The sequence below is a fragment of the Mus caroli genome, unplaced genomic scaffold (assembly GCF_978045245.1).
Source record: "Mus caroli unplaced genomic scaffold, Mus_caroli_1 scaffold_17, whole genome shotgun sequence".
Lineage (NCBI taxonomy): Eukaryota > Metazoa > Chordata > Mammalia > Rodentia > Muridae > Mus > Mus caroli.
The window spans coordinates 470238-494639 of NW_028227272.1; the positions used below are offsets into that span (position 1 = coordinate 470238).

At 47.3% G+C, this 24402-nt stretch overlaps 1 protein-coding gene across 1 annotated transcript in view; it reads right to left on the reverse strand.

The window, feature by feature from the left end:
* The window catches only part of Nlrc3 (NLR family CARD domain containing 3), a 28185-nt gene that overhangs the window by 1938 nt on the left and 1845 nt on the right, over positions 1–24402 (reverse strand). Inside the window, 17 exon segments of the mRNA XM_021185479.3 lie at positions 231–314; positions 684–767; positions 1327–1410; positions 1783–1866; positions 4820–4903; positions 5287–5370; positions 5850–5933; positions 6354–6437; positions 6975–7058; positions 7563–7646; positions 10069–10152; positions 11718–11801; positions 12312–12395; positions 15261–15347; positions 16349–18098; positions 18196–18335; positions 18337–18433. Of these exon segments, the coding sequence (XP_021041138.1) occupies positions 231–314; positions 684–767; positions 1327–1410; positions 1783–1866; positions 4820–4903; positions 5287–5370; positions 5850–5933; positions 6354–6437; positions 6975–7058; positions 7563–7646; positions 10069–10152; positions 11718–11801; positions 12312–12395; positions 15261–15347; positions 16349–18098; positions 18196–18335; positions 18337–18433 (3166 nt within the window).

A 24402-nucleotide genomic window follows, 5' to 3' on the forward strand; every position in this document is an offset into this window, starting at 1 on the left:
CCTCAGCATCTTCAGGTTGTCTTTAATAGAGTGATTGTCACTATAATGAATTCAGGACCCTACTGAATTTGCCCTTCTGGGATGCCTCCTACACACACCACTCTGGCACATTCCTTCTTAGACCTAGTCTCCCCGTGGAGTTGTCAGAGTGTCTTCAGATCACCTCACTCCCAGAACTGGACTAAAGGCAGAACCTGGTCTGGGAAAGATGGGTGCCACTCAGTACTCACTTAATATGGTGCAGACCGTGGTTCTCAGACAGTGCAGAGGCAACAAATATGGCCCCATCCATCCCCAGTGAGTTCTCCTGGAGACTAGACAGAGAAGAAATGGAGAACCATGGTGAGTCTTCAGGACAGAAAAGACATAAGGAGATGAGGATGGCATGAGCAGTTCTGAGATTGATTGTCCACAGGCACCATAGCAACTGCTTGATTGACATTTGACCTCTAAACTGTAACCAGGTACTCTACCCAAGACCAGAACTTTGTATTGTAACTAAATTATAAATAAATTATTTAAGGAGAACGAGCAAAGCTACCTTCGGTGGATGTGGTCAGTAATAGTCAGAACACTACAGTTAACATGTAGAAGGAAGCAACCAAAGGAAATTGTGTACTTATCTGAAAAGTGCTGACAGAAGTTGGCTGCTTTGGCTTGCATGTGAGTCACACATCACTTACTTGAGTCTTCGGAGACTGGAGTTTAACTTCAAAGCATTTGCCAAGGCCTTGGCTCCAGCTGCCCCAACGTCATTTCCTCGTAAGCTGTCAGGGCAAGTGAGAAGCCTAAGGTGCAGAGATAGGCTGTGGGGTGACACTAATGTCCCTCCGGGTGGGTATGGGCTTATCTGGACATTACCAATCACAGGAATTGGGATGGCTTCTTCCTATGCACTTAGAGGAAGCCTGTCCTTTTCTACTCCAGAGAAGGAAAACCTAGGCTGAGATAGGAGCAGTAACTCTCCATCCCACGGTACACAGTGCACTGTGGTTCAGGACCCTGGTGAGCAGAAGGGACATGGGCATGTGGGGAGCCCCACCCACACCAGGAGTTGGCTGCTGATTCCTGGGGTATAGGGTTGAGGAGATACCACTAAATAGAGCCTTTGGACCTGTTTATCTGGAACAGGCCCAACCCATAGTGCCATAGTGACTACAGGGGAAGACAAAGTGGGGACAGAGAAGATGGAGCATAAAACCCACAAGATCATGAAATTATCTGTCTGTATAGATGTCTGTCTTCATAGTTATTCCTTTTGAATCTGTAGCTTCAGGGGTTTTTTTTTTTCAGCAAACATCCGTCAACCGCACCAGGAATACTCACTCAAGAATCTCCAAGGTTCTGTTCACAGTGAGGGCCTCCCCAAGTGCCTGGGCCCCTTGGCTACCAATGGAGGCTACCTGTAGGCTATACAAGAGTTAATGCAATCAGTGGGTAATTGGCCTCCTGTGCTCCAGGCCCCTCCCTGCCCTGCACCAGGCTTCCCTCCCTACTCTGTAGAGAAATGGCACTAAGGACTGTTTTCCTGTGACTCTTCCAAGTACACTGCATCTCCCACCTCTATTTTGACACCTGAGAACAAGGTCTAGATGTGGATGGAGATAGGGTAGTCTTCTGGAAGGACTTGGGGCAAATGCTGTCTGTACCTGCAATCCTTCCTACATGTTTGATTACCCAGTCACTAATACTAGAAAAGTCAAACAGCTTTCCCAGACTAATAAACAAAGATGGCTGTGGTGAAGGGGCGATCTACTTGGCTCCCACGCCCACAGGACTTACTAGAGAGCAATGAGGGTTGTGTTCACCTTCAGTGCGCCAGCCACTGAGGAAGCTCCTTCATCCCCTATGGCATTCTCCTGTAAGCTGAACACAGTGTGACCCATTGGTATAAACAGAGCTCTAGCCAACTCTCTGGGCAAGATCTATGGGGTTGGTCCCTTTACACACACCAGACCTACATCAAATCAGATAATTGTCTTTGTTGGGCAGCCATTGTGTCCTTGGCCTCATAAGCGCTTATTAAGCACACAGGAACCTAGAAAGTCTGTGTGTATCTAAACAAACTGTCCAAGGCAGACAAGAAAAGAGACATAGAAATTGCTATCAACAAGGTTTGAGACCAAAAGTGTGCTTTTCAAAATCAACAGGAAGATTTACCTGAAGTCCTCTCGGCACCACTCTTCTAGGTGGGGAGGGAGGCTGTTTTTTGATAGAGTTTTCTGTGTACCCCTGGCTGTCCTCGAATCCAGAAATCTTCCTCCCGCTCCCCCTGAATGCTGGGATTAAAGATGTGCGCCAGCACCGCCCTGCTCTGCCATTCTTGCTGGCTAGGCTTTATGCATCTTTTCTCCTACTTCCAGTTGGAAGACAAAAGCAAGTTCTGGGACAATAAATGGGTTTGGGACAAATGGATATTGCCATGTGTCAGGAAACACTTTGTGTTCATTAGCAAGCATCTGAGTGTGTCCCAGGTACTGAGGGCCAAAGCAACAAGCACCATTCTGCCCTGTACTGGCTAGTGTTTGTCAAGTTGACCCAAACTAGAGTCGTCTGAGACAAGTGAACAGGAACAACCTGTGGCAAGCCTGTGGCCAATTTATGTATTATTGAAGTGGGATGGTCCATCAAACTGTGGCTGGTGCTAACCCTGGGTAGGTAGTCCTGGGATATATAAGAAAATGAACTGAGCAAGCCAGTGAGCAGCACCCCTCGGTGGCCTCCACCCCTTCTATCTCTAAGTTCCTGTCCTGGCTTCCCTCAGAGATGGACTGGCTTACAAGCTGTAAGGGGAAATAAACCCTTTCCTTTCCAAGTTGGTGTTGGTCATATGTTTTATTACCTCAATAGACAACTCTTTAATGCTCTCTCAGAACTCAGCTAGGAAGGCACTATTAAATGAGCAAATTGATAGGCCAGGTCTAAGCTACAGGGAAGACCAGCGAAGTCTCTACCCCAGTGTGGTACCCAGAAGAAATAAACTAAGCCAAACCAGGTACTGAGAGACAGAAAAAGCTGGAACATCTAAAGAAACCTGGGAGACAGCTAAGTTCATGGAATGATGAGGGCAGAAGTTTTGAAGTATGAGGAGGCAGAGCTTTAGGGACCTTGGAATCCAGGCTTCAGGGTTACACTTCACTCCACAGGTGCAGTCACTTATAAGAGAGATGGATGTTTTAGAAAGCTCTCTGGTTAGCAGCTTGAAGAGGATGGCCTAGCTGTGGATGGAGGTCACGCAATGTGGTGATATGGCTTGGATGGTGGCAGTTGACAGAAGCTGTAGGAGGGGCAGTGGAGAAGTCAAGCAGGACTTGCAGATTAGCTGGGAGTGGTGGGAGCCCAGCCCCAAGCTTGCACAATGATTGGTCCCAGTGGTCAGAGGGAGAACGGAGAAGCAGGCCTGTGTGCAAAAGGATGCAGCAACTTTCAATACCTGAGACACTTAGGGTACGAGGCAACATGGCTGTGAACTGCTGTGCTAGAAGGGACACCACTGGGTTAGTTTCTGAGTTCCTTTTCTATTGCTTTGATAGCACACCATGGCCGAGGTAACTTAGAGAAGAGTTTGTTGGAGGCTTACAGTTTCAGAGGATGAGAGTCTAGGGCCATCATCATCATAGTGGAGAGTGTGGCAGCAGGCAGCTGACAGACGTGGTGCTGGAACAGTAGCTAAGAGCTTACATCTGGATCCACAGGCATAAGACAGGGAGAGCTAACTGGGAATAGCTTGTGTTTTTGAAGCCTCAACAGTCCACCCCCAGTATCTCACTTCCTCCAACATAGCCTGCTCATCCTAACCACACAGTTCCACCAACTGGCCACCATCTTCAAATATATGAGCCCATGGGGGCTGTTCTCATTCAAATCACCCAGGTAATGATGTGGGAGTCATCAAAAGTTGAACAACTGGAACCCTGAGGAACACCAGTGTCTTAAAGCAGCAAGAGAGAGTGAGAAGTGCCAACTAGAGAAGATGTATGAAAGATGGAGAAGAAACTACAAAGTGACGCAAAGGAGGCTCAGACATCTAAGCCTTGGGCTGTGGAGGCGGCTCAGTGGGTAAAGGCTTGCCTTGTAAGCAGAAGGTCCAGAGTTAAGATGCCCACAGCCCACATAAAGCTAGATGCAGTAGTATGTCTATAACTCTAGCTCTCCTCCAGGGAGACTGGGAGCAAATGAGAAACCCCAGAGGCTCACAGCCAGATTGCCTGGCATATATAGAAAGGGGGAAAAAATACTGTCTCAGGGTTAAAGGCAAGGACCAACACCTGAGGTGGTCCACTCAGGTCCACCTTCACATGCACACCCACATTCACAAACTTAACACACACAAACACAAATATTTTCAGCCCTAGATGTCCTGGTCACTCTGTAGATGAGGCTGGCCTCAAATTCACAGATCCACTTGCCTCTGCCTCCCAAGTGCTGGAATTAAAGTTGAATCACCATATCCCAAATCTATCTCTGTCTCTGTCTGTCTGTCTGTCTCTCCCCTCCCTCCCTCCCTCCCTCCCTCCAGGCCTCCAGATGAGGACTGAAACAAAAACTGAAACCTTATGGTAGAGGAGACTTTTTTTTCTTTTTTTTTTTTTTTTTTTTTTTTTCGAGACAGGGTTTCTCTGTGTAGCCCTGGCTGTCCTGGAACTCATTTTGTAGACCAGGCTGGCCTCAAATTCAGAAACCTGCCTGCCTCTGCCTCCCAAGTGCTGGGATTAAAGGTGTGCACCACCACACCCGGCTGTAGAGGAGACTATTTTTAAAGATCATCAGACCATCCCTGTGCCTGAAAACTACCCCTCATCCCCACAGGCCAGCTTACTCTAAGGTTGTCAGGGTTCTGTTCAGCTGGAGTGCTTGTCCCAGGGCCCTGGCTGCACCAGCTTGGATGAAGTTCCACTGCAGACTGGAAAGATACAGACCCATAACCACATGGCACAAGAATAAACTGGAGAGGCTCTAGGGATCCAGGAGGTCTGGTGGCTGGGTGAGTCTGTGTAGGATCTGGCAGGGGGATTCCTGTAGTTCCCTTCAAGCTCAGCCCCCAGAGGGCCAGTGTTTTACCAAGTGTAGCCATAGGGACAAGCTCAGATATTCTCCATGAAGCACAGGTCATCATGAGTCACAGCCATGACGCCTGCCTCATAATCTAGGTCTATCTGTGGATAACCTCAGGAATACAAGCCCAGGATTGGAATGCCTGTCCCAAATCCAGGTTCCATCTACCATACTTGGTTTGTGAGTAGCCCTGCAGCTGAGGAGACTGGAGACTGGGGAGGGGAGACTTACTGAAGGTGTGTGAGGGAGTGGTTTTCTCCCACAGCTACTGCAATGGCCTGGGCACCTTGGTCATGGAGGAGATTAGCTGTCAGGCTAACAGAAAGGGAACAAGAGCTAGTAAGGCACTACTATGAAGCCCCCATCCTGGTCACTAGGGATCCAGTACCCCATCCTCCCCAAAACACGGTCAGCACTGATACTGAGTTTATATGGCTCGTGCTTAACGGAGAACTCTGGTGTGCCAAGAATGCTCAGTGTCGTTACAGGGTGTGCCACCAGGACACTAGAACCAAGAACAGGACTTAATGCCTATCGGCATGGTTCCATGCCAACTCCTTAGGGTCCTCTCCCATGTGCTTATCCATCTCCAGGGATAAGGCTGGAGAGTTCTTATGTCAGGGTTGCTGATAGATATCAGGTTTCCTTGCTGACCCTTCCCAAATCAAGCCCTTGTCCAACCTTGTACGCTGTGACGATGCCAAGGTCTAACCCACCATAATGGTGAGCTGAGCCGGGGAAGAAGCGAATCCCCCTTTGACCTCCATCCCCCCCAGACCCTATCTACCACATACTCCAAGTGCTTCAGAGTGTTGTTCCTGCAGAGAGCTTGAGTGAGGGCCTGGGCTCCCTCTGGGCTGATGGAGTTTTCTCGTAGGCTGAGGAGACATAAGACTGGGCATTCAATCATGTAATGAGGCTTCTGACAGAGCAAGCCCAGGTTTTAGGCTTTTCAAACCCCAAGAAACCACAGGCCCTTGGACTCCTAGGACAAAATGTGAAGGAACCTGTTCCAGCTAGCCAGGGTTCTAATCGGTGTCCTACTCTGGACTGCCGACAGTCTAGAACACACCGGAGGAAAAGGACAGGATCTGAGTTAAGAGGAACAAATGGCACCTGAAGGACTTGTACTTAGGGGAGCAGCCCACTGATGCCACAACAGACAAAGTAAGAAAAGGGACAGTGCCACATTCTAGAACCATTGTACCAGCTACAGATTTCTCCAGTCCCAGAGGCCTTATATTCCCACTGGTCAAAGGGACAGCATCCTGGCTGTGGGGTTGGGGGTCAGGGCTTACTTGAGACTGGAGAGTGTCTGGTTACTGCAGAGGGCTCGCATCAGCACCGTCACTCCCATGTCACTGATGGAATTGCTCTGTAGACTGCAGACACGGGACAAGGGACTATTGATGTGGCTGTCCTGAGACCTGGAGGGAGCTGTCTGACCCAGCCTGGAGCCGTGCCCATGGGATACAGCATGGAGCTGGGGCCCTAGGACCTACTCTCCTCATCCCCTTTCCTCTCCCATCACCACCTTCGAGCTCCTTCCAGCTTGAGGCCAGGAGACTTAGCCTGTCCTATCTCCTTGAGGAGATAAGCCCTGAGGTTTGCAGCCTTGACATGGGGCTGCAAACATGTTAGGTCCACTCCAGAGAAAATGAAGTGGCAAAGCCATCCTAGCGTGGCAGCAGAATGCAGCCAGCCCTGCCTTCCAAAGCTTTTCTTCAGCCACTGGTGCTCACATAGGACATTGTCATTCTTAAAACTGCAGAGAAGTGGAGCTGTGGGCAGAACAGGATAAAAGATGGACAGAGGGGCAGAGACAGCACAGGGCTAGGGTTGGTAGGGCTTTCCTCATGGAAATGGGCTCAGGCAAGGGTGATTATCAACCATGGAGGGTTCTTCCCAGGCAGACTCACTCTAAGTTCTCCAGGATCTGGTTCACCTTCAGGGCCTCAGCCAGGGCTGTGGCACCTCTGTCACCAATGGTATTACTGGAAAACCTGCAAGAGACACATGGTGGTGGATTGTGCCTAGGCGTCAGAGCTCAGAGGAGACCACCTCTGTCTCAAGGGTGTCCAGTGCAATTGAGCCTCAGTTGTCCTCATCTGTAGTTGTTGCAGGTGATCAGGTGACCCGCTATTGTAACTCTTTGGAAGGAACTAAGGGTTAGCCCTTAGAGGTATGTCTGAGACTTTATATGAAGATGGCCAAGAGATGAAGTTTCCTTCTGGGAACAGGGAAGCAGTAATGAAAGTATGCCTGTGAGGTTTGAGGCCTGCCCTGTCCTTCTCTAAACCCCTCAGAGATCCCTCTTTCTACCTAGTTAGCCATCAATCTATCCACTGTTAATATCTACCTACCTCCCATCCATCTACTCCTCCATCTCATCCCCTCATCCATCCACCCATCTATTCCATCATCCATCCCCTACCCACAAGTACGTAGGAGGGATGGCCTTCTGCTTGACCCCAAGAATACCAATCTGGCCTTTCGACCTTTCTCACATGAGTGCTTTCAGGCTCCTGTTCTGCTTCAGGGCATCTGCCATCTGCTGGGCTCCTATGAACCCAATTAAGTTCTTCTGTAGCCTGTGAGAGATGAGAAGGGTCTGTCAGCAAAGCCAGCCACAATCACACCCAGGCCAAAGCCAGTCTGGGTTGCAGGTGTGAGATCAACGACAAATAGGGAACCATCTCCATTTACATTCAAAGGGTGGTTGACAGAGTTAAGGTGAAGGTGCAGCTGGGAGCAGGAGGCTGAGAGTGCTCGACAGCCTCCTGTATCAGAGACTTCATGCACAAGTCTGCCAGCTAGCAAGGTAGACTAGATCCCATCTGCCTTCCACCTCAAGAAACTTTCCAGGGCAGAGGTACAGGACGGATGGGGAAGGACCTCTCCTCTGTAAAGTTAGAACACCCTCCATACAATGGAAAGAGACAGGGACCCATGAGATGGCTCAGCAAGTGACTGCTTGCCCTTGAAAACATGCATGGAGGGCTGGTGAGATGGCTCAGTGGGTAAGAGCACCCGACTGCTCTTCCAAAGGTCCAGAGTTCAAATCCCAGCAACCACATGGTGGCTCACAACCATCCGTAACGAGATCTAGTGTCCTCTTCTGGAGTGTCTGAAGACAGCTACAGTGTACTTACATATAATAAATAAATAAATTAAAAAAAAAAAACATGCATGGAAGGGGTCACCTCTGCTGGGCTGTGGAAGGGCAGGAGCTCTGTCTTTGCAACCTCACTGGCAATTGTGCATGATGCTGCTTTTACGGTCACTTTAGTGCTTTTTCTTTTTTTTTTTTTTCTCTCTTTCTTTCTTTTTTTTTTTTTTTTTTTTTTTTTTTGGTTTTTCGAGACAGGGTTTCTCTGTATAGCTCTGGCTGTCCTGGAACTCACTTTGTAGACCAGGCTGGCCTGGAACTCAGAAATCCGCCTGCCTCTGCCTCCCAAGTGCTGGGATTAAAGGTGTGCGCCACTACGACCGGCTTAGTGCTTTTTCAATAAAAGAGTGCAGTATTCTTTTCCTACATCTGTGCAGATGATTTTCTGGGTTGGCAGAAGTTTTGTTTTGTTTTGTTTTGCTTTCAGTAGTTCTTCATACCTATTTGAAATAGAAATTTATGGTTTCTTTGGAAAGTGAGTTGTGTTGAATGGTGTATTGCCAAGGCAAGCACACAAAAGGACAAGGTAAACCTGTTCCCACCTCAATTTGTAAAATAAAGGAGAGCTAATGATTGGGCAGAAAAAAGGGAGGGTGGAGTGGAAGGGGGAGGAGAGAAGAAGAAAATGGAAGAGGGAGAGGACGCAGAGGAGGAGGAAGAAGAAAAGTGGAGTAGAAGCACATGGCCTGGAGAAACCGCAAGTTCTAAGGGAGATAGATGGAGGAGATGGTAGTGTAGCAGTAGACCTGCCCAATCTAGGCGCACAGCGTGTATTCATTAATTGAGTTGTGTTTTCATTGCGGGTTTGGGGGGTGGGGGGATGTATTGGTTCACCTTACACTGCATAGCTGAGCTCTGTTTCTCATGACTCCATAGAAAGAAATGCACCAAAAACTTCTGGACAGCTTCTTGTCACTCCCTCGGACTCTGGCCAATTGACAGAGTGATGTCAGTTGAGACAGAGTCAAGTTTGCTAAGACAGACACATGCTTAGGCAAGACACGTGAAGGACATGTGATATTTGGAGGGAGTATATAAATAGGACTCAGTGGACAGTGACAGGGACTTGCATAACTAGCTTTGCAACGCTCCTTAGTCTCACAGTTTCACTGATCTTCACATCCTTGAGAGAGGCATAGCAAAGAACTGTTGCTGGCATCCCTGCTGGTTCCTCCTGCTGACTTGTGCCGATTCTGCTGAGGCCTGGCTGTTTGTGCTAGGCTATGCCAACGCTGCTGATTCCTGTTTGCTATCCAGACACTACTGAACTGGACTGCTGGTAAAGTATTGGTAAAGTATTTGCAAGTGGATCAAGCTGCGACTGCTGAATCCTGAAAACTGACCTTCTGACTTCCTGACAACACAGATGGGATTTGCTCCAAAGAACAATTTCTAGACAAGTGCACTGCCCCGTATCCTAGTAACCTTTCTTCTCCACGACCTCTGGTGGGCGTGGGCTAGAAGGGAAGTTAAAGCATTTCAGAACCATCATTAAAAGTAGGTTTTGGCCGGGCGTGGTGGCCTCACGCCTTTAATCCCAGCACTCTGGAGGCAGAGGCAGGCGAATTTCTGAGTTCGAGGCCAGCCTGGTCTACAAAGTGAGTTCCAGAACAGCCAGGGCTATACAGAGAAACCCGGTCTCGAAAAACCAAAAAAAAAAAAAAAAAAAGTAGGTTTTGAAAAACCAAAGCTAAACCTATTCTCTGCAAAAGCAGGTAACATCATGCTTTTCAGAGTCTATACAGGTAGGTCAGAAAGCCTCAAGATTGTCTCCTGTTCTCTCTGTCAGGAGCAAGGCAGAGGCCAGCAGAAGGGAGGGGGCAGTGGGAGTCATGTCCACTCACTGTAGCATGGAGATGGTCTGGTTGGAGACCAGGGCCTCAGCCACGCACATGACACCGTCATCCTTGATCACGTTGCTTTGGAGGCTACAGAGGCAAGAAGGAGTGTGTTACCAGCAGAGCAAGAGATGCCCAGCAGTGGCCTGAACCCATACTGCAGTGGGCATACCTGTCTTAAAGGCCCAAGACAGGAGGCAACTGACTTCTGTGAAAAGACTTACCAATGATGATGTGACCTTTTCAAGGACCATCACCCCTAAGTAGCTGCCCAACAACTAGAAACAAAGTGCCCCTGCTACCTACTGGTGTAATAAAGTGAGGTCAAGGTAGTTCCCATTACAATCAAGAGCCACAGCACCCAAGTAACAGGGAAGATGTGGCAAAACTGGAAGCCTCACACTGCTGATGAGAATGTCAACTGGCCCAGCCTCTGTGGAATAGTCTGGCAGTTCTTAACTTAGACTTGCATGTGCCACAGCAATTCTGTTTCTAACTATATTCTCCAAAGGATTAAAGGACAAAGGACAGGTACTTGAATACTTCTACACAAATGTTGCAGGCAGCATTATTCACAATAGTCAAAAGATAGAAGCTGGATAGAAATGTGAAAAAAGACACATTACATGCCTGTCTGCACATGAATGGATAAGCAGACGGTGCTCCACCCATACAGTGGAATATTATTCAGCTATAAAATGCAAGAAAATACCAATATGCTGCAGTGCTGATGAACTTGAAAACACTATGCTAGTTGAGGAAGACAGACACAAAGCTCTTACTGTAGAACTCCATTTATATGAAATGTCCAGAATCAATAAATCAGTAGAAAACTTGCTAAGGGCTGGGAGAAGAGGAGGAAGAAAGCAAATACTAACATTCAAAAACATTTTGAAACTAGACAGAGGTAGTAGCTGCATAATATTGTGAATGTACAAAGTGCTAGTGAACGATAAACTTCAAAATGATAAAATTGCATAGAATTAAATTTCAATAAAAAATTTAAATCAACCTTGCCAAGCAGTGGTAGCCCACACCTTTAATCCCAGAATTTGAGAGACAGAGACAAGTGGATCTCTGAGTTCAAGGTCAGCCTGATCTACATCGTGAGGTCCAGGACAGCCAGGGCTACACAGAGAAACCCTGTCTTTAAAAAAAAAACAAACCAGACAAAAACACTCTCCTGGTGCTGGGTGTGGTAGTGCACACCTTTAATTCCATTACTTAGGAGGCAGAGACAGGTGGAACTGTAGTGTGGCCTACATAGCAAGCTCCAGGTCAGCCAAGGCTACCTAGCCAGACCCTATTTTAGAACAAGAACAACAAAATTTTCCTTTGAATAAGTAGAAAAACAAAAGAAAAGAGAACAGTAGTATACCCTCAACTAGACAGATACATCCACAGGCTCCTAAAAGAGACATAGCAAACTATACCCAATGTCATCTTCTGGATGCTTCTGTAGGCTTTTCACTGTCCTGAGAAACCTTGGGGACTTAGAGCAGCACACAGAATTGGGAGAATCTGGGACATGAAGCTTGATGACATATCCCAAAGCCTCCATGTTTAATCCTCCCCACTTTACAGTATCTCCTGTAGCCAGGATTTTGTTTTCTGGGCCCTTTCCTGCCACCATGGCCAGAAGTGGGGCCACATACCTTAGAGAAGTTAGCGTTCGGTTTATCTTCAGAGCATCAGCCAAAGCCTTAGCCCCCGGTGGTCCAATGCTGTTACTCCGGAGGCTAGTAAAACAAGTGAAGGAAAGACTACTGAGGTGGAAAGAGGGGTAAAAATGACACCAACATTTTATGTCTATGATCATAAAGGGAATGAATTGGGATGAAGGATTTCACATTTGATGAAACCATGGCAGAGATCATGTATGTGGGGTGTGTGTGTGTGTGTGTGTGTGTGTGTGTGTGTGATGCAAAGGAGTTCCCCAAAGTAGCCCCACATGATGAGGGAAGAGAACAGGATGTGATGGTCTAGTGAGCTAAGTGTGGTGATAACAAAGAGTTCCAGGTCAGGGTCAAAAATCAAGTGTTTTGTGAAATGAAGTTCAGGAGACAATCAGTGAGTTTGCTTTCTCAGCTTTCCTGGAAGGATACGTGGTCTGCAAGAGCTCAGCCACTGACTATTCTAAACGGGCTGAGTCTGGGAGTGGGAGAAGGCATGGAGAAAATCAAGGTATGTCAAAGACAGAAGACAGCTTAAATGTCTCTTATTCCAGGGGCGCAGAGGGTCCTACTTACTCCAGTGTGATGAGGCTTCTGTTAACCAGGAGAGATCTGGCCAGGGCTTTGGCTCCTTTGTTACCAATCTGATTCTCAGCCAGGCTGCCAGAGGAAAGGGAGAAAAGGGAGGGAGTGCTTATTTCAAGCTGTGACTCACTGCTTCCTCTTTGATATTAGGCTCATGATTAACCCTTGCTTTCCCAACATCACTCACATGGATATGAGCAGAGACAAAGCGACTGCGAAGCAGAAAGTCAGGATTAGGAAGACCCCTGAGCCTGGGAAGATAGAGTCAGAGTGGGCCAGACGGTCTTCATCCTGACAAAAGGGCCCAAGGAAATTCATCTAGCACCTTGCACAATACATACTTTACAAATGTGCAGTCAAGATGTTAGAAGTCTTGCATTTGGGGCCAGGAAAATGGCTGAGTGGGTAAAAGAACTTGCTACCAAGCCTGACAACCTAAATTTGATCTCCAGAACTCAAATAAAGGAAGGATAAAACTGACTCTTATGGTTGTTCTCTGACCTCCACATATGGTGCTGTGGTGTGTGCATTTTTACAACACAGAGAGAGAGAAAGAGGAGGAGAGAGAGAGAGGAGGGGAGGGAGATTGGGGGGGGAATAGAGAGGGGGAGACTAGCACAAATACAATAAATGCAGTAAAAGTCTGAATTGCAGTAAAAAGCAAATCCAGTAGATTTGCTGATATTAAAAAGAGTTCTTCCATATAGACTCTAACCAGTGGCATAATGTTCATGTGGCTCTCAAGGAAAAGCAAAATATCAAATGCTGCTGGTGGTTTCTGTGGTTCAAATGCCCCAAACCATGGTGAAGTCCAAGTACCCTTAGCTTATGAAATTCCTGAAAAAGAGATAGTGCTCAGAGACGAATACAAACACTCTGAGCAGAGCATGGCACTAGCCTTCCTCTAGTACAAAACAACAGATGGCAGAAAATTACCACAAAATTAACTTTTAAGTTTAAAAAAGGTTCGCCTTTCTGCGCCTGGAAAGGAGTTCCAGAGGCATACAGTGGGTGCACTCAGTTTTGCTTCCTGAGTTGAGAACAATTTAGTTCTGTAGCCAACAGCTTAGGATGGAGCTCACCACGAGAATCCCTGCAATGTTTGAATGGAGTGTCTTCCAAAGGAGTTCAGGATCCTGGTACCAGGGCCACCAGGAAGGCGAAGGGAAGCTAAGTGGACCAGGCCCTTCAATGCCAACAGTTCTCCCTTCGTGCCTTTTATTTGGCGCTTTTCAAATGAGTTCCATCACTTAAAAATAAGTCTGAGCCAGGTATAGTGTGCACACCTTTAATCTCAACACTAGGGAAGCAGAGGCAGGCCTGTCTCTGTGGGCCAGACAGAGACTAGCCCTGTTTACATGTGAGTTCAAGGCCAGCCAGGACTGCATAGTGATACCAAAAATAAACAAATAAACAAATCGGAATACTAGCCAGGTATAGTGATACACACCTGTTTTTCTAGAACTTGGAAGGTTGGGGATCCTGAGTTCAAGGCCCGCCTGGACTACAGAAGACCTTGTTTCCCTGCCCTCCAGTGTCAAAATCATTGAAGACCAGCCCACTTTTGTTGGCCCAGGACTTATGTATAAATAATATCTCATAAACAGCCGTGTGTGTTTTTCTGCAGTAATGTGGACATTGTAAACTAGTGTCTCTGAGGACCAGAAGGGAAAGCATGAGCGTGGTAGACATGGCTGTCTTCAGAATCATTGCTGAACCTCAGTTTCACCAACACTAATGGTGGATATTTTGTCATGAGCCGAAGGCCTAGAACTGCCTGTGAGACATAACAGACATGAGAAGCTGTTAAGACCATCTCTCTCTCAGAGCAGGTATATTTTCATCCTTCCTTAGCAAGGCACAGCCAGTACCCTCTTCCTCCCTAAGCCTCTCCTCTACAATTCCTCCACAGTTCTCCAGAGCCTACCAACCATCTCCACACTGATCTCTCCACGACTCCAAGTGTTGCTTATGTCTGAAAGTGTGACATTTTGTAAGCATTTAAGTCAGCATACAGACTTTTCTCTAATTACAACGTAAGCAATGTGATTTTATTTTATTTGAGATAGGACCTCATTATGTGTAGCCCAGGCAATCCTCCTGTCTCAGCCTCAAGAGTGCTGGGATCATAGGCATGTACATCGCACCCAGATTTAAATTTAAATGTTGGAAACAGACTGAGGATTTGCTCAAGTAGGTGACGTGCTTGCCTTGCATGACACCTGGGTTCCACCCCAGCATGGCGTAAGCTGGCTCTGCTGGCACACTCACTCCTGTAACCCCAGCACTGGGAGGATGGAAGCTCAGGCTCACCTCACCTATATAGTGAGTTTGAGGCAAAACTGGACTACATGAGACTCCGTGTCAAAAAAGAAAAGAGATTTTGAGGCTACAGAGAAGGTTCAGCTATTAAGAGCATTTATTCCTGCAGAGGTTCTGGGTTCAATTCCCAGCATCCACATGGCTGCCCACACCATCCTTAACTCCCATCCAGGAGATCTGACACTGTCTTCTGACATCTGTGGACACAAGAAGCAAGCAGGCAAAGCATTCATACACATAAACCTAAAAACATTTCTAAAATGTCACCTTAAAATTTATTTAAATTAAAAGTTAAATGTTAAGCTTTTAAACTTTTACCTAAGATGTAACCCTGTGCTCAGAATATTATCAGAGAGTAAATATTGAGAGAAGCATCCAGAAGATAATGCTCAAGTCAGGGCAGCACAGTGAGGGCTTGGCAGAGTCCAAGCCTTCCCTGGTCATTTCCCTCTCCTTACAGACCAGGTACCCGATCCATTGGCACTTTCAAAAGGGGAGAAAAAGCAGACTGTGTTCTAAGCCACACATTAAAAAGAGAAGTATTTCTGGGGTGCCACTGGTTAACTGAGCAGAAAGGGACCATGGTAGAAAGGGCAGGTTCACCAGGGGCTGTGTTACCTGATCTTTCGAATGCGACAGTCCTTCCCACTCAGCACGCTGCCCAGCAATTCCATCACAGGGTCCTGGAACTGGTTGTTGTCCAGCCTGGGCAGGGGAGCCATGACAGTGAGTAGTCCTGCAGCCCACGAGCAGGGCGGGGCCTGTGCCGCCTCTCAGCCTTACTGTGGTCCTATTGCTTCAGCGCAAACGTCTAGCCTCACGTCTTCACTGGGCTCAGACTTCTCTGTGGGGTAGCCTAATGTAACCTGAGGTGACCTGAGGCGGTTCCTGCGAACTGTGCTGTTCCTCTTAGGTGGCATCTTGCAGTGTGTTGTCACAGCAGCTCTGTATACCATGTACCTATGTAGAACACTGTGGCTAGCTTTCCTTCTAAAGGTGCCAAAACCCCTCTCAGGTCCTGACCTTTCTACATCTTTTCCTCTCTCCTTGCTTGGTTCAGAGTATGGCTGAGGGTGAAGCTTCTGCCAACACTACTTATACAGTCTTTGTTTTATATATGAACACACACACACACACACACAAAATCTTGCTATGTAGCCCTGGAACTCAGCAGTCTTTCTACCTCAGCCTTTTGACTGCTGGGACTGCATGTATGAGTCACAGTGCCTGGTCCCAGTTGGGTTGTATTTCCATGTTGAAATTCTAACCTTGCTGTCTCAAGAATGTACCTTTATATGGATGTAAGCTCACTGCAGATGCAATAGCTGAGAGGATATCACACTGACATAGGGCAGACCTATACTCCAGTATGATAATGGCCTTTTAGGAAAATTGAGTGTCCTGTGAAGACACAGGAGCAGATGGTCATGCGACAGAGGAGGATAGGAAGCAGCAAAGACTGCTAGCCCACAGGAGCTCCAGAGGCAGGAAGAACCCTCCTGACATGGTTTCATGGGAGTACTGCCCACGCCTTGACCTCAGACTTGTGGCTTCTAGAACAAAATCAGTTGCTATGATGGTTTAGCACCCAGCTGTGGAACTCTAGCAATCTCAGCAGACTACAGGGAAAGGGGTGCGATGAAGCAAGGAACCATTCCAGTGGGTCTTTCTCCTTTGGTCTTTCCCTGCATGAACCCCATACCCACCTGAGGCTTTGACAATAGAGCAGCTGGGGCAGCAGGCTCTGGAGGACACGCTGGCTGAGACACAGGGAGAAGTCAGCCTCCGGGGAGCAGATATCAGACATCTGCAGGAGGTAGGCCAGAGCAGTGCGGTGTGAGGGGCTGGTCATCCCAGCCAAGGTCCCACTCCGCATGGCCTCCTCCACACTGCAGGCCAGTTCTGTGTGCCGCAGCTCACTTAGGCAGTATAAAATATTGATGGCACTCGCACAGACTGCAGCGTCAGGATGAAGGAAGCCTTGTAGGACCTCAGCCACCTGGTCCCGGTAGCTCTGATGCTCACCTTGGGACAACAGGGAGCCGGCCAGCAGAGCATTGACCCTTGGGGACAAGAGGCCAGAGAGGAAGCGCAGGAACACATCCAGCCTCCCATCTTTAGCTTGTGTGGCCCGCTGGGCTGCACACCTGAAATGGGCGAGGAAACCCAGTCTGGGCCAGGACATGCCACTCTCAGTGAAGAGGTCAAAGATGGCCCTCTTGGATACACTATAGTAATATGTAGCCGCCACAAATTCTTGCAGAGACAGGTGAATGAAGCAGTAAGCTACGGAGGAGGCCAGGGTCTCTTCCCGCTGCAGGAGCCAGCTGCACAGAGTGCTCTGCAACAGAGCGAGGTCCACTCCAAATGCCTTCATGTCTTGTTCATAAAACACGTATTTCTTCTTGACCAGCCCATGGAAGGCCAGGCGGCCCAATGTCCCCACCATTTTGCGAGCTCCCTGGGTCACCTGCTTGATCCTAGGACTTACCTTTTCCTTATCCTGGCCCTCCCCACCAAGAGCCATCCTAAAGTACCAAGAGTAGAGCTCACACAGGGTCTGAGGCAACGGCAGCTCTATGTCTTGGATGGCCAGCCTGGTGCGATACAAGTGACCCAGAGCCAGCCCCGTGAGCCTACAAAAGGCTGGTACAGTGCACATCAGATACAGAGCCCTGTTGGCCTGCACTTGACTAAGGACCTGACCTAAGAGGTTCTGCTCCTCAGGAAACATCTGCTCCAGACACACTTTGATCTCTTCCTCAGTAAGGCCCCGAATCTCAGTCATCCGGTCCACTAGGCCCCCAGGGATCTGACCAGCAGCACTGGGCCGGGAGGTGATCCAGACAGAAATTTCTGGAAAGAGGTTGCCTCGAATGATGTTAGTGATCAGGTGGTCTACCTGGATCTCCTTCTTTGGGTCTGAGCAGGCCATGGTATTGGAGAATTCCAGGGGTGTCTTACACTCATCCAAGCCATCCAGGACCAGGAGGACTCTGTCTGGGGCTGTAGCCACCAGACTAGCTTCCCCAATGCTTGAGAAGATGGAGTGGATGAGTCTGTCTGCAGACAGTTTCTCATAGGTGTTGAGATCCCGAAAGGTCAAGGGCAGAACCTGTGAGAAGCCCTTGCCCACCTGTCCTCTGGCCCAACAATGAACAAAATGCCTCACCAGCGTGGTCTTGCCCACGCCAGCCACTCCAATGGTGAGAGAGACTCGAGGTGGGATGGATACCCGGGACAGAGGCAGGAAGAGCCTGTCCAGGGTGATAGCTCTGGCAGGGCACCAGACCCCACGCGTGGCCTCCACCTGTGTGAAGTCATGCTCCTTTAGCTGCAGGTCTGTCAGGCCCTCGACCAGCATGAGGCTGGCCAGCCGGTGTGAGGGGCTGCCCAGTTCTGGGTCATTTCCCACCCTGCTCAGCAGAGCCTCAGAATGCTTCGGTATCCTTGACTCTGCAGGACACAGGACAAGAAAGGTAAGGTGCCAGGGCAAGGGGAGAGGGTTCAGATACCTCCCGTGTTGTCTATGCCCACTTCATGGAAGACTTACCATTGCTCTGGGATCCTAGTGGGGAGTCTGGCATTTTGTCCCGGACTTGTAGCAGCTGACTGCCCTTCCCAGCCAGCAGATCCACAAGGGCTTTCACCTGCTCAGCTGGAGAGCCAGCACTGTAGGCCAGGCATGTCTCTGTCTGTCCACACCTCTTGCTTCCTCGTGGAGTCTGTGTTTGCAGCCAGAAGTTGTGAATACAGAGCCAGGACTGACCCTGGGGAACCTATGTTGTCTCCTGGCCAGGGAAAATAATCATAAAGATGCCAGGGCCAAGTGAACAGGACTTGGAGTTCTGGACTTGGACTCTGGCTCTGACACCTGCTAGCTGGGTGGCCTCAGATAGGCTGTGTCACCCCACTCTACACCTGGGTTTCCTCATTTGTGACCTGGCAATGATGACACTCTTGGGTGGAATAAGTAAGCAGTCTGGGAAGGGGACAATGCAGAGTTGGTCTAATAAGCATCCTGGGAAAGGCAGAGAATGGAAGGGGAAGTGACAAGGTGGGGGGCGGGGAGCAGGGGCGCAACAAACGCAGGCAGTGGTCCTGCTCTGTGTGACTCTACAATGGTGGGTGGGTGTCACTGCATTATGCAAGTGGGGGCCCTAGAGTCACCTGGACTTGTGTAATCATGTTGTGTCAGCTAAGTTAACAACCTGAGGGTCTTCATGTAACAAATGCAGCCCTGTATGGGGAGTATGGTACTCAGGCAGCAGTGTATGGAACTCTGTACCCATTTCCATTCTTCTGTAAGCCTAAAACTGCTCTAAAAAGGAGTCGTTTAAGTTTAAAAACAAAAACAAAAACCCAGAGCAGCAGTATAGCTACTTCTCTCAGCTTCCCTGGCTCTCGGCCTGCAGGAAGCACCATTCACTGCTAAGGACAGTGATACGGAGCTGGCACGAGGTAAAGCCATGCATATCCCACCTGCTCACACTCTTCTCCCACACCCTGCCCCATCTATGTTCCTCCTCAGCAGGTACAGGGGCCACAGCAGTCCCTGAGGGACTCGAAGGCAGAGACCAGTCACCCACACACGGGAGATGGGGTAAGCAGACATCACAGTTCCATACTGCTGGCAGCAGCCCTGCCTAAGACGACCTGGGAATGGTTGTCTTAACTGCCAACAATCTGGCCAGTGCTGGCTGCCCCGGGGTTCTCAGTGATTAGCTGAAAAGGTGATTGTGGTCACAGACCCCTGGTTTTGGACTAGCACTAGGGATTGGTGTCAGTTAACTCAGCAGGAACATTTTCATAAAGAAGATGCTAAAAAGTCATCAGTAAGAAGGGTGACCATTCAACATGTGTGGAGAGCCAATAAATGCACAGGGTTGGGGTTTAAGTCCAATGAGCTGGACTAACCTGGGAATGTAAGGCTGGCAGAGGATGGACTAACCTGGGAATGTAAGGCTGCCAGAAGATGGCACCACTCTCTCTCTCCTCCTATAAAATCCTCTGGCTTTTGCTTTTGCAGTTTGCTAAGTGTTAAACCAAGGGGGAGAGCCAGGGGTGGGGGTGGGAGGGGAAAGTCTGGAAGTAGGGGTGTGAGGGGAGGTGGATCAAGGCCGATGCCGCATCTACCTGTTTGGATTTGTGCTAATACATAGATCTTTTTATAGTGTCACTAGTAAAACCCTATTTTTTTTTCTCATCTAGAGCTTGGAAATTCTTACTTGCATCTAAGCACTTACAAAATAGTTTTGTCACTCTGAAAATTGTTGGTGTAAAAGAATTTTTGTATTTCATTGTATTTTAGAGAGCTAAGCATTTTGTTGGTACATCACTCCTATGTTAGTTTTCTTCAAGCTTGAGGCTTTTTCAATAGGAATAAATAAATCTTTTAAAATAATATCTGTGTGTGTGTGTGTGTGTGTGTGTGTGTGTGTGTGGTCTGTGTGTGTCTCTGTGGGTTTGTGTCTCTGTGGGTTTGTGCACAAGCATGTGTGTGCCCACAGAGACCAGAAGAAAGGTGCCAGACCTGCTGGAGCTGGCATCATGGGTAGTTATGGCAGGTGCTTGGGACTAAACATTGGTCCTCTGCAAGAATAGCATGAACCCATATGTGCCCTTGAATGCTGAGCCATCTTTTCAGCCCCACATTTTATCTTATTTCTGAACTGTCACTCACTTTGAACAATGTCCCTGCATTAGTGACTGGTCTTCTTTCCCCTTTAGCAGTGCCAGCCAGCAGCCTTTGCTGTGTGTATACTGGGAGTAGTTCTGTATAGAATGGTTAGGTATAATATTTGGTCAGTTTTCTCGTTAGTTTTCTTTTCCTCTTGGGAACAATGCCCTGTTCCTATCACCATTCAGCAAATGTTGTGTGATGTTTCCCACAGGCATACTACATCCCACGCACTCGGCTGAGCTCCATATCTGCATCATTCAATTTACTTATAATGAAGACCCTCCTTCCCTTTACCTCTGCTATTTCATAGACAGAAGCCAAGGTTAGGTGGCTTTCCTAAGGTCGCATGGCTGGGAGCATGGATGCTGATCTAAGATGGAGACCATGGTTTGAAAACTGGGTCACTGGGTGTGGTGGTATATGGCTTTTATCCTGGCACTTTAGAGGTGGGGGCAGGAGGAACACAAACTTGAAAAGAACCTGGGCTATATAGCAAGACCTTTCCTTAAAAGAAATGGAGGATTATCTGTTATCTAGACTATATCTTTTTTTATTCATCCATTCATTCAACTACTAAAATGTGAAATTATGTGAATGTTCGATAGCTAGTGTGTGGTATATGCTCACAGGTCTGTGTGATACACACACCTGGAGAGGCCAAGCAAGGGTGCCGGGTGTCTCCAGGTGTCTCCAGGTGTCATCTTGCTGCATTATAGTCTGCACTACTCACTGGCACAAGCTCTCTCACTGAACCTGACATACACTGGCAGCCAGAAAACCCCAGAGATCCCTCTGCCTCTGTGTCCCACAGTGCTGGAAGTATAGATGTATTAATTTTTATGTATGTAAGGGTTTCCCTGCATATGTACACCATGTGTATGTCTGGTGTACATGGACACAAGAAGAGAGCTTCGGATTCTCTGGAACCAGAGTTAGACAGCACGGAACTGCTCGCTCAGTGCTGGGATCCTCTTAACTACTGAACCATTCCTCCAGCCCCCAAATAAATCTTTTTGAAAAATACAAGCAGTCAGCAGTGGTGGCACATGTCTTTAAAACCCGGCACTCGGGAGGCAGAGGCAGGCAGATCTCTCAGTTTAAGGCCAGCCTGGTCTACAAAGTGAGTTCCAGGACAGCTGGGGCTACACAGAGAAACCCTGTCTCAAAAACAAACAAACAAACAAACAAAACAAAACAAAGAAACAAGGAGGGTATAATTCATAGGAATAAGTGGCTAAAATGTTGAAAAGAAACAGTCTATAAATCCAGAAGGAAAAATGCTGAGCTAGGAGTTTTTAATTGGTAAATATGAAAACCACGCCATGGCCGTGATGAGGATGTGGCAGGGTTAAGGATCTGTTTCTTAAGATTTATTTATTCTATGTGTTATGAGTACTTTTCCTGCATATATTCACCATGTCTGTGCACTACCTGTGGGGGCCAAAAGAAGGTGTCAGGTGCCCTGCAACTGGAGTTCTAAGTGGATATGAATTGATACCATGTGGGAGCCGGGAACAAGTCTTGCGCCCTCAGCATGAACAGCAAGGACTCTTAACATCTGAGCCATCTCTCCAGACCAAGCAGTCTTAACACATAGATGGTTGAAATACAAGTTAGTATAAAAACAATGGAATATTTTTTGTGAATTTCTTGTCTTTGCTGATCTTTGCTTCCCTGAGAGAGACACAGACAAGAACTTCTCCTGGTGTCCCTACAAGTCCCTCTTGCTGACTCAAGCAGAGGCTGAGGCCTGGCTGTCTTTGCTAGGTCGTATGACCGCTTTTGATAATCTGAGACTACCAAACTGGAATGCTGGTGCTTCCATGAAGTGTTTACTAATGAATTGAGCTGCCGCTGCTGTCCTGTGAACTGAACTGACAATTTCCAGACATAGACAGTAGTTGCTTCAAAGAAACATTTTTAAACAGGTCCACTCCCCCACCCTGTATCCTTTCTTTTCTACTACCTCTGGTAGTTGAGCTACAAGGGAGCTTAAAGTGTTTAAGAACCATCAATAAAAATAAGGATAAAAACCCAGATACTATTGCATATGCCAGAAAGATTTTGCTGAAGGGACCCTGTTATAGCTGTCTTGTATGAGGCTATGCCAGTTCCTGGCAAATACAGAAGTGGATGCTCACAGTCATCTATTGGATGGAACACAGGGCCCCCAATGGAGAAGCTAGAGAAAGCACCCAAGGAGCGGAAGGGGTCTGCAACCCTATAGGTGGAACAGCAATATGAACTAACCAGTACCCCACCCTCCACCCCAGAGCTCGTGTCTCTAGCTGCATATGTATCAGAAGATGGCCTAGTCAGCCATCATTGGGAAGAGAGGCCCCTTGGTCTTGCAAACTTTATATGCCCCAGTACAGGGGAATGCCAGGGCCAAGAAGTGGGAGTGGGTGGGTAGGGGAGCAGGGTGGAGGGAGGGTATAGGGAACTTTTGGGATAGCATTTGAAATGTATGTAAAGAAAATATCTAATAAGAAATAAACAAATAAACCAGGTAAAAAAAGGTAAAAAGGTAAAAAAAAAAAAAATCTGTCCAGGAAAGGACACATGATACAGGATAGTTGACAGTTTAGCTCTGCCAAGACAGTGTAAACAAATCCTTCATAATTCCTGCTTCATTTCAAGGTCTGTTCGATGGTTCTAGGCCAGAAGGCTGAAGACAGATGCTCCAATGTTTTGAGGAATGAGGGACTGTCCAGGTAGTCAGCTGTCTCTACAAATTGGTTATGTTTTGGAAGCTATGTTTTGTGCTTCCTATATCTTCAGGTAATGTTTAATTCATTCTTGGATTTCTGACAGGGTTGAAGACTAATTATAGTCTCATAATCAAACTCAAGTTGTTTAATTAACATTGAGGAAGATTATATTAAAAAGATGGTTTTCAGATGGTAATACAAATTAGAGCCGGGCGTGGTGGCACACGCCTTTAGTCCCAGCACTCGGGAGGCAGAGGCATTGCTTCTCATTTATACTTCACTAGATTGCTTATAGAATTATGAAAGTAATACATATTCGTTAAAATATTTAAATAATATGGGGCTGGCGAGATGGCTCAGTGGATAAGAGCACTGACTGCTCTTCTGAAGGTCCTGAGTTCAAATCCCAGCAATCACATGGTGACTCACAACCATCTGTAATGAGATCAAATGCCCTCTTCTGGCATGTCTGAAGACACCGACAGTGTACTTACATATAATAAATGAATAAATTTTAATAAAAAATATTAAATAATATAGAATATAATCCTTAGTTCTATTCACTAAGCATAATGTTTTGTTTGATGGTTTAGTTTTTTAAAAATTAGGATGGGGCTGGCAAAGCAGCTTAGAGTGCTTGCTGCACAAATATGACAACCAGAGTGCTGGCCCTAGATTAAAGGAGAGAACTGATTCCTGAAATTGTCCTCTGATCTCCACATGCATGCAGTGAAACATATGTGCATGTGTGTACATACACACTAATTAATAACAACAACAACAACAGTAGTAAACAACTAAAACCTGAGATACAGACACTTGGAGACACAGAAGAAAGTATCACAATGATAAAAAAATAAGACATTCACAGCTATAGTTAGACACAGAAAATTCAAAATTGTATATAAAGAAATGATTAAAACTGATGACTTAGGGGGCTGGTGAGATCGCTCAGTGGGTAAGAGCACCCAACTGCTCTTCCGAAGTTCAGAGTTCAAATCCCAGCAACCACATGGTGGCTCACAACCATCCGTAACGAGATCTGGCGCCCTCTTCTGGAGTGTCTGAAGACAGCTACAGTGTACTTACATATAATAAATAAATCTTTATTAAAAAAAAAAAAACTGATGACTTAGTTTGATAGGGTTCTGGACCCAGGGTTAGTGCTCATAAACAGTCCACGTGCTCACGACAACCAAATCAAAACTGATATCATTAAAAAAATCAAACACTGGGAATGAACTTAGCAAAAAGTTTGCAACCTCTGCACTAAAAACATCACTAAAGGAGATGAAAACGATAGATCTAGGATCATAAGCATGTATTTCCACCAAGACACAGGTTCTAGAATGTTCTTGACAGCTTG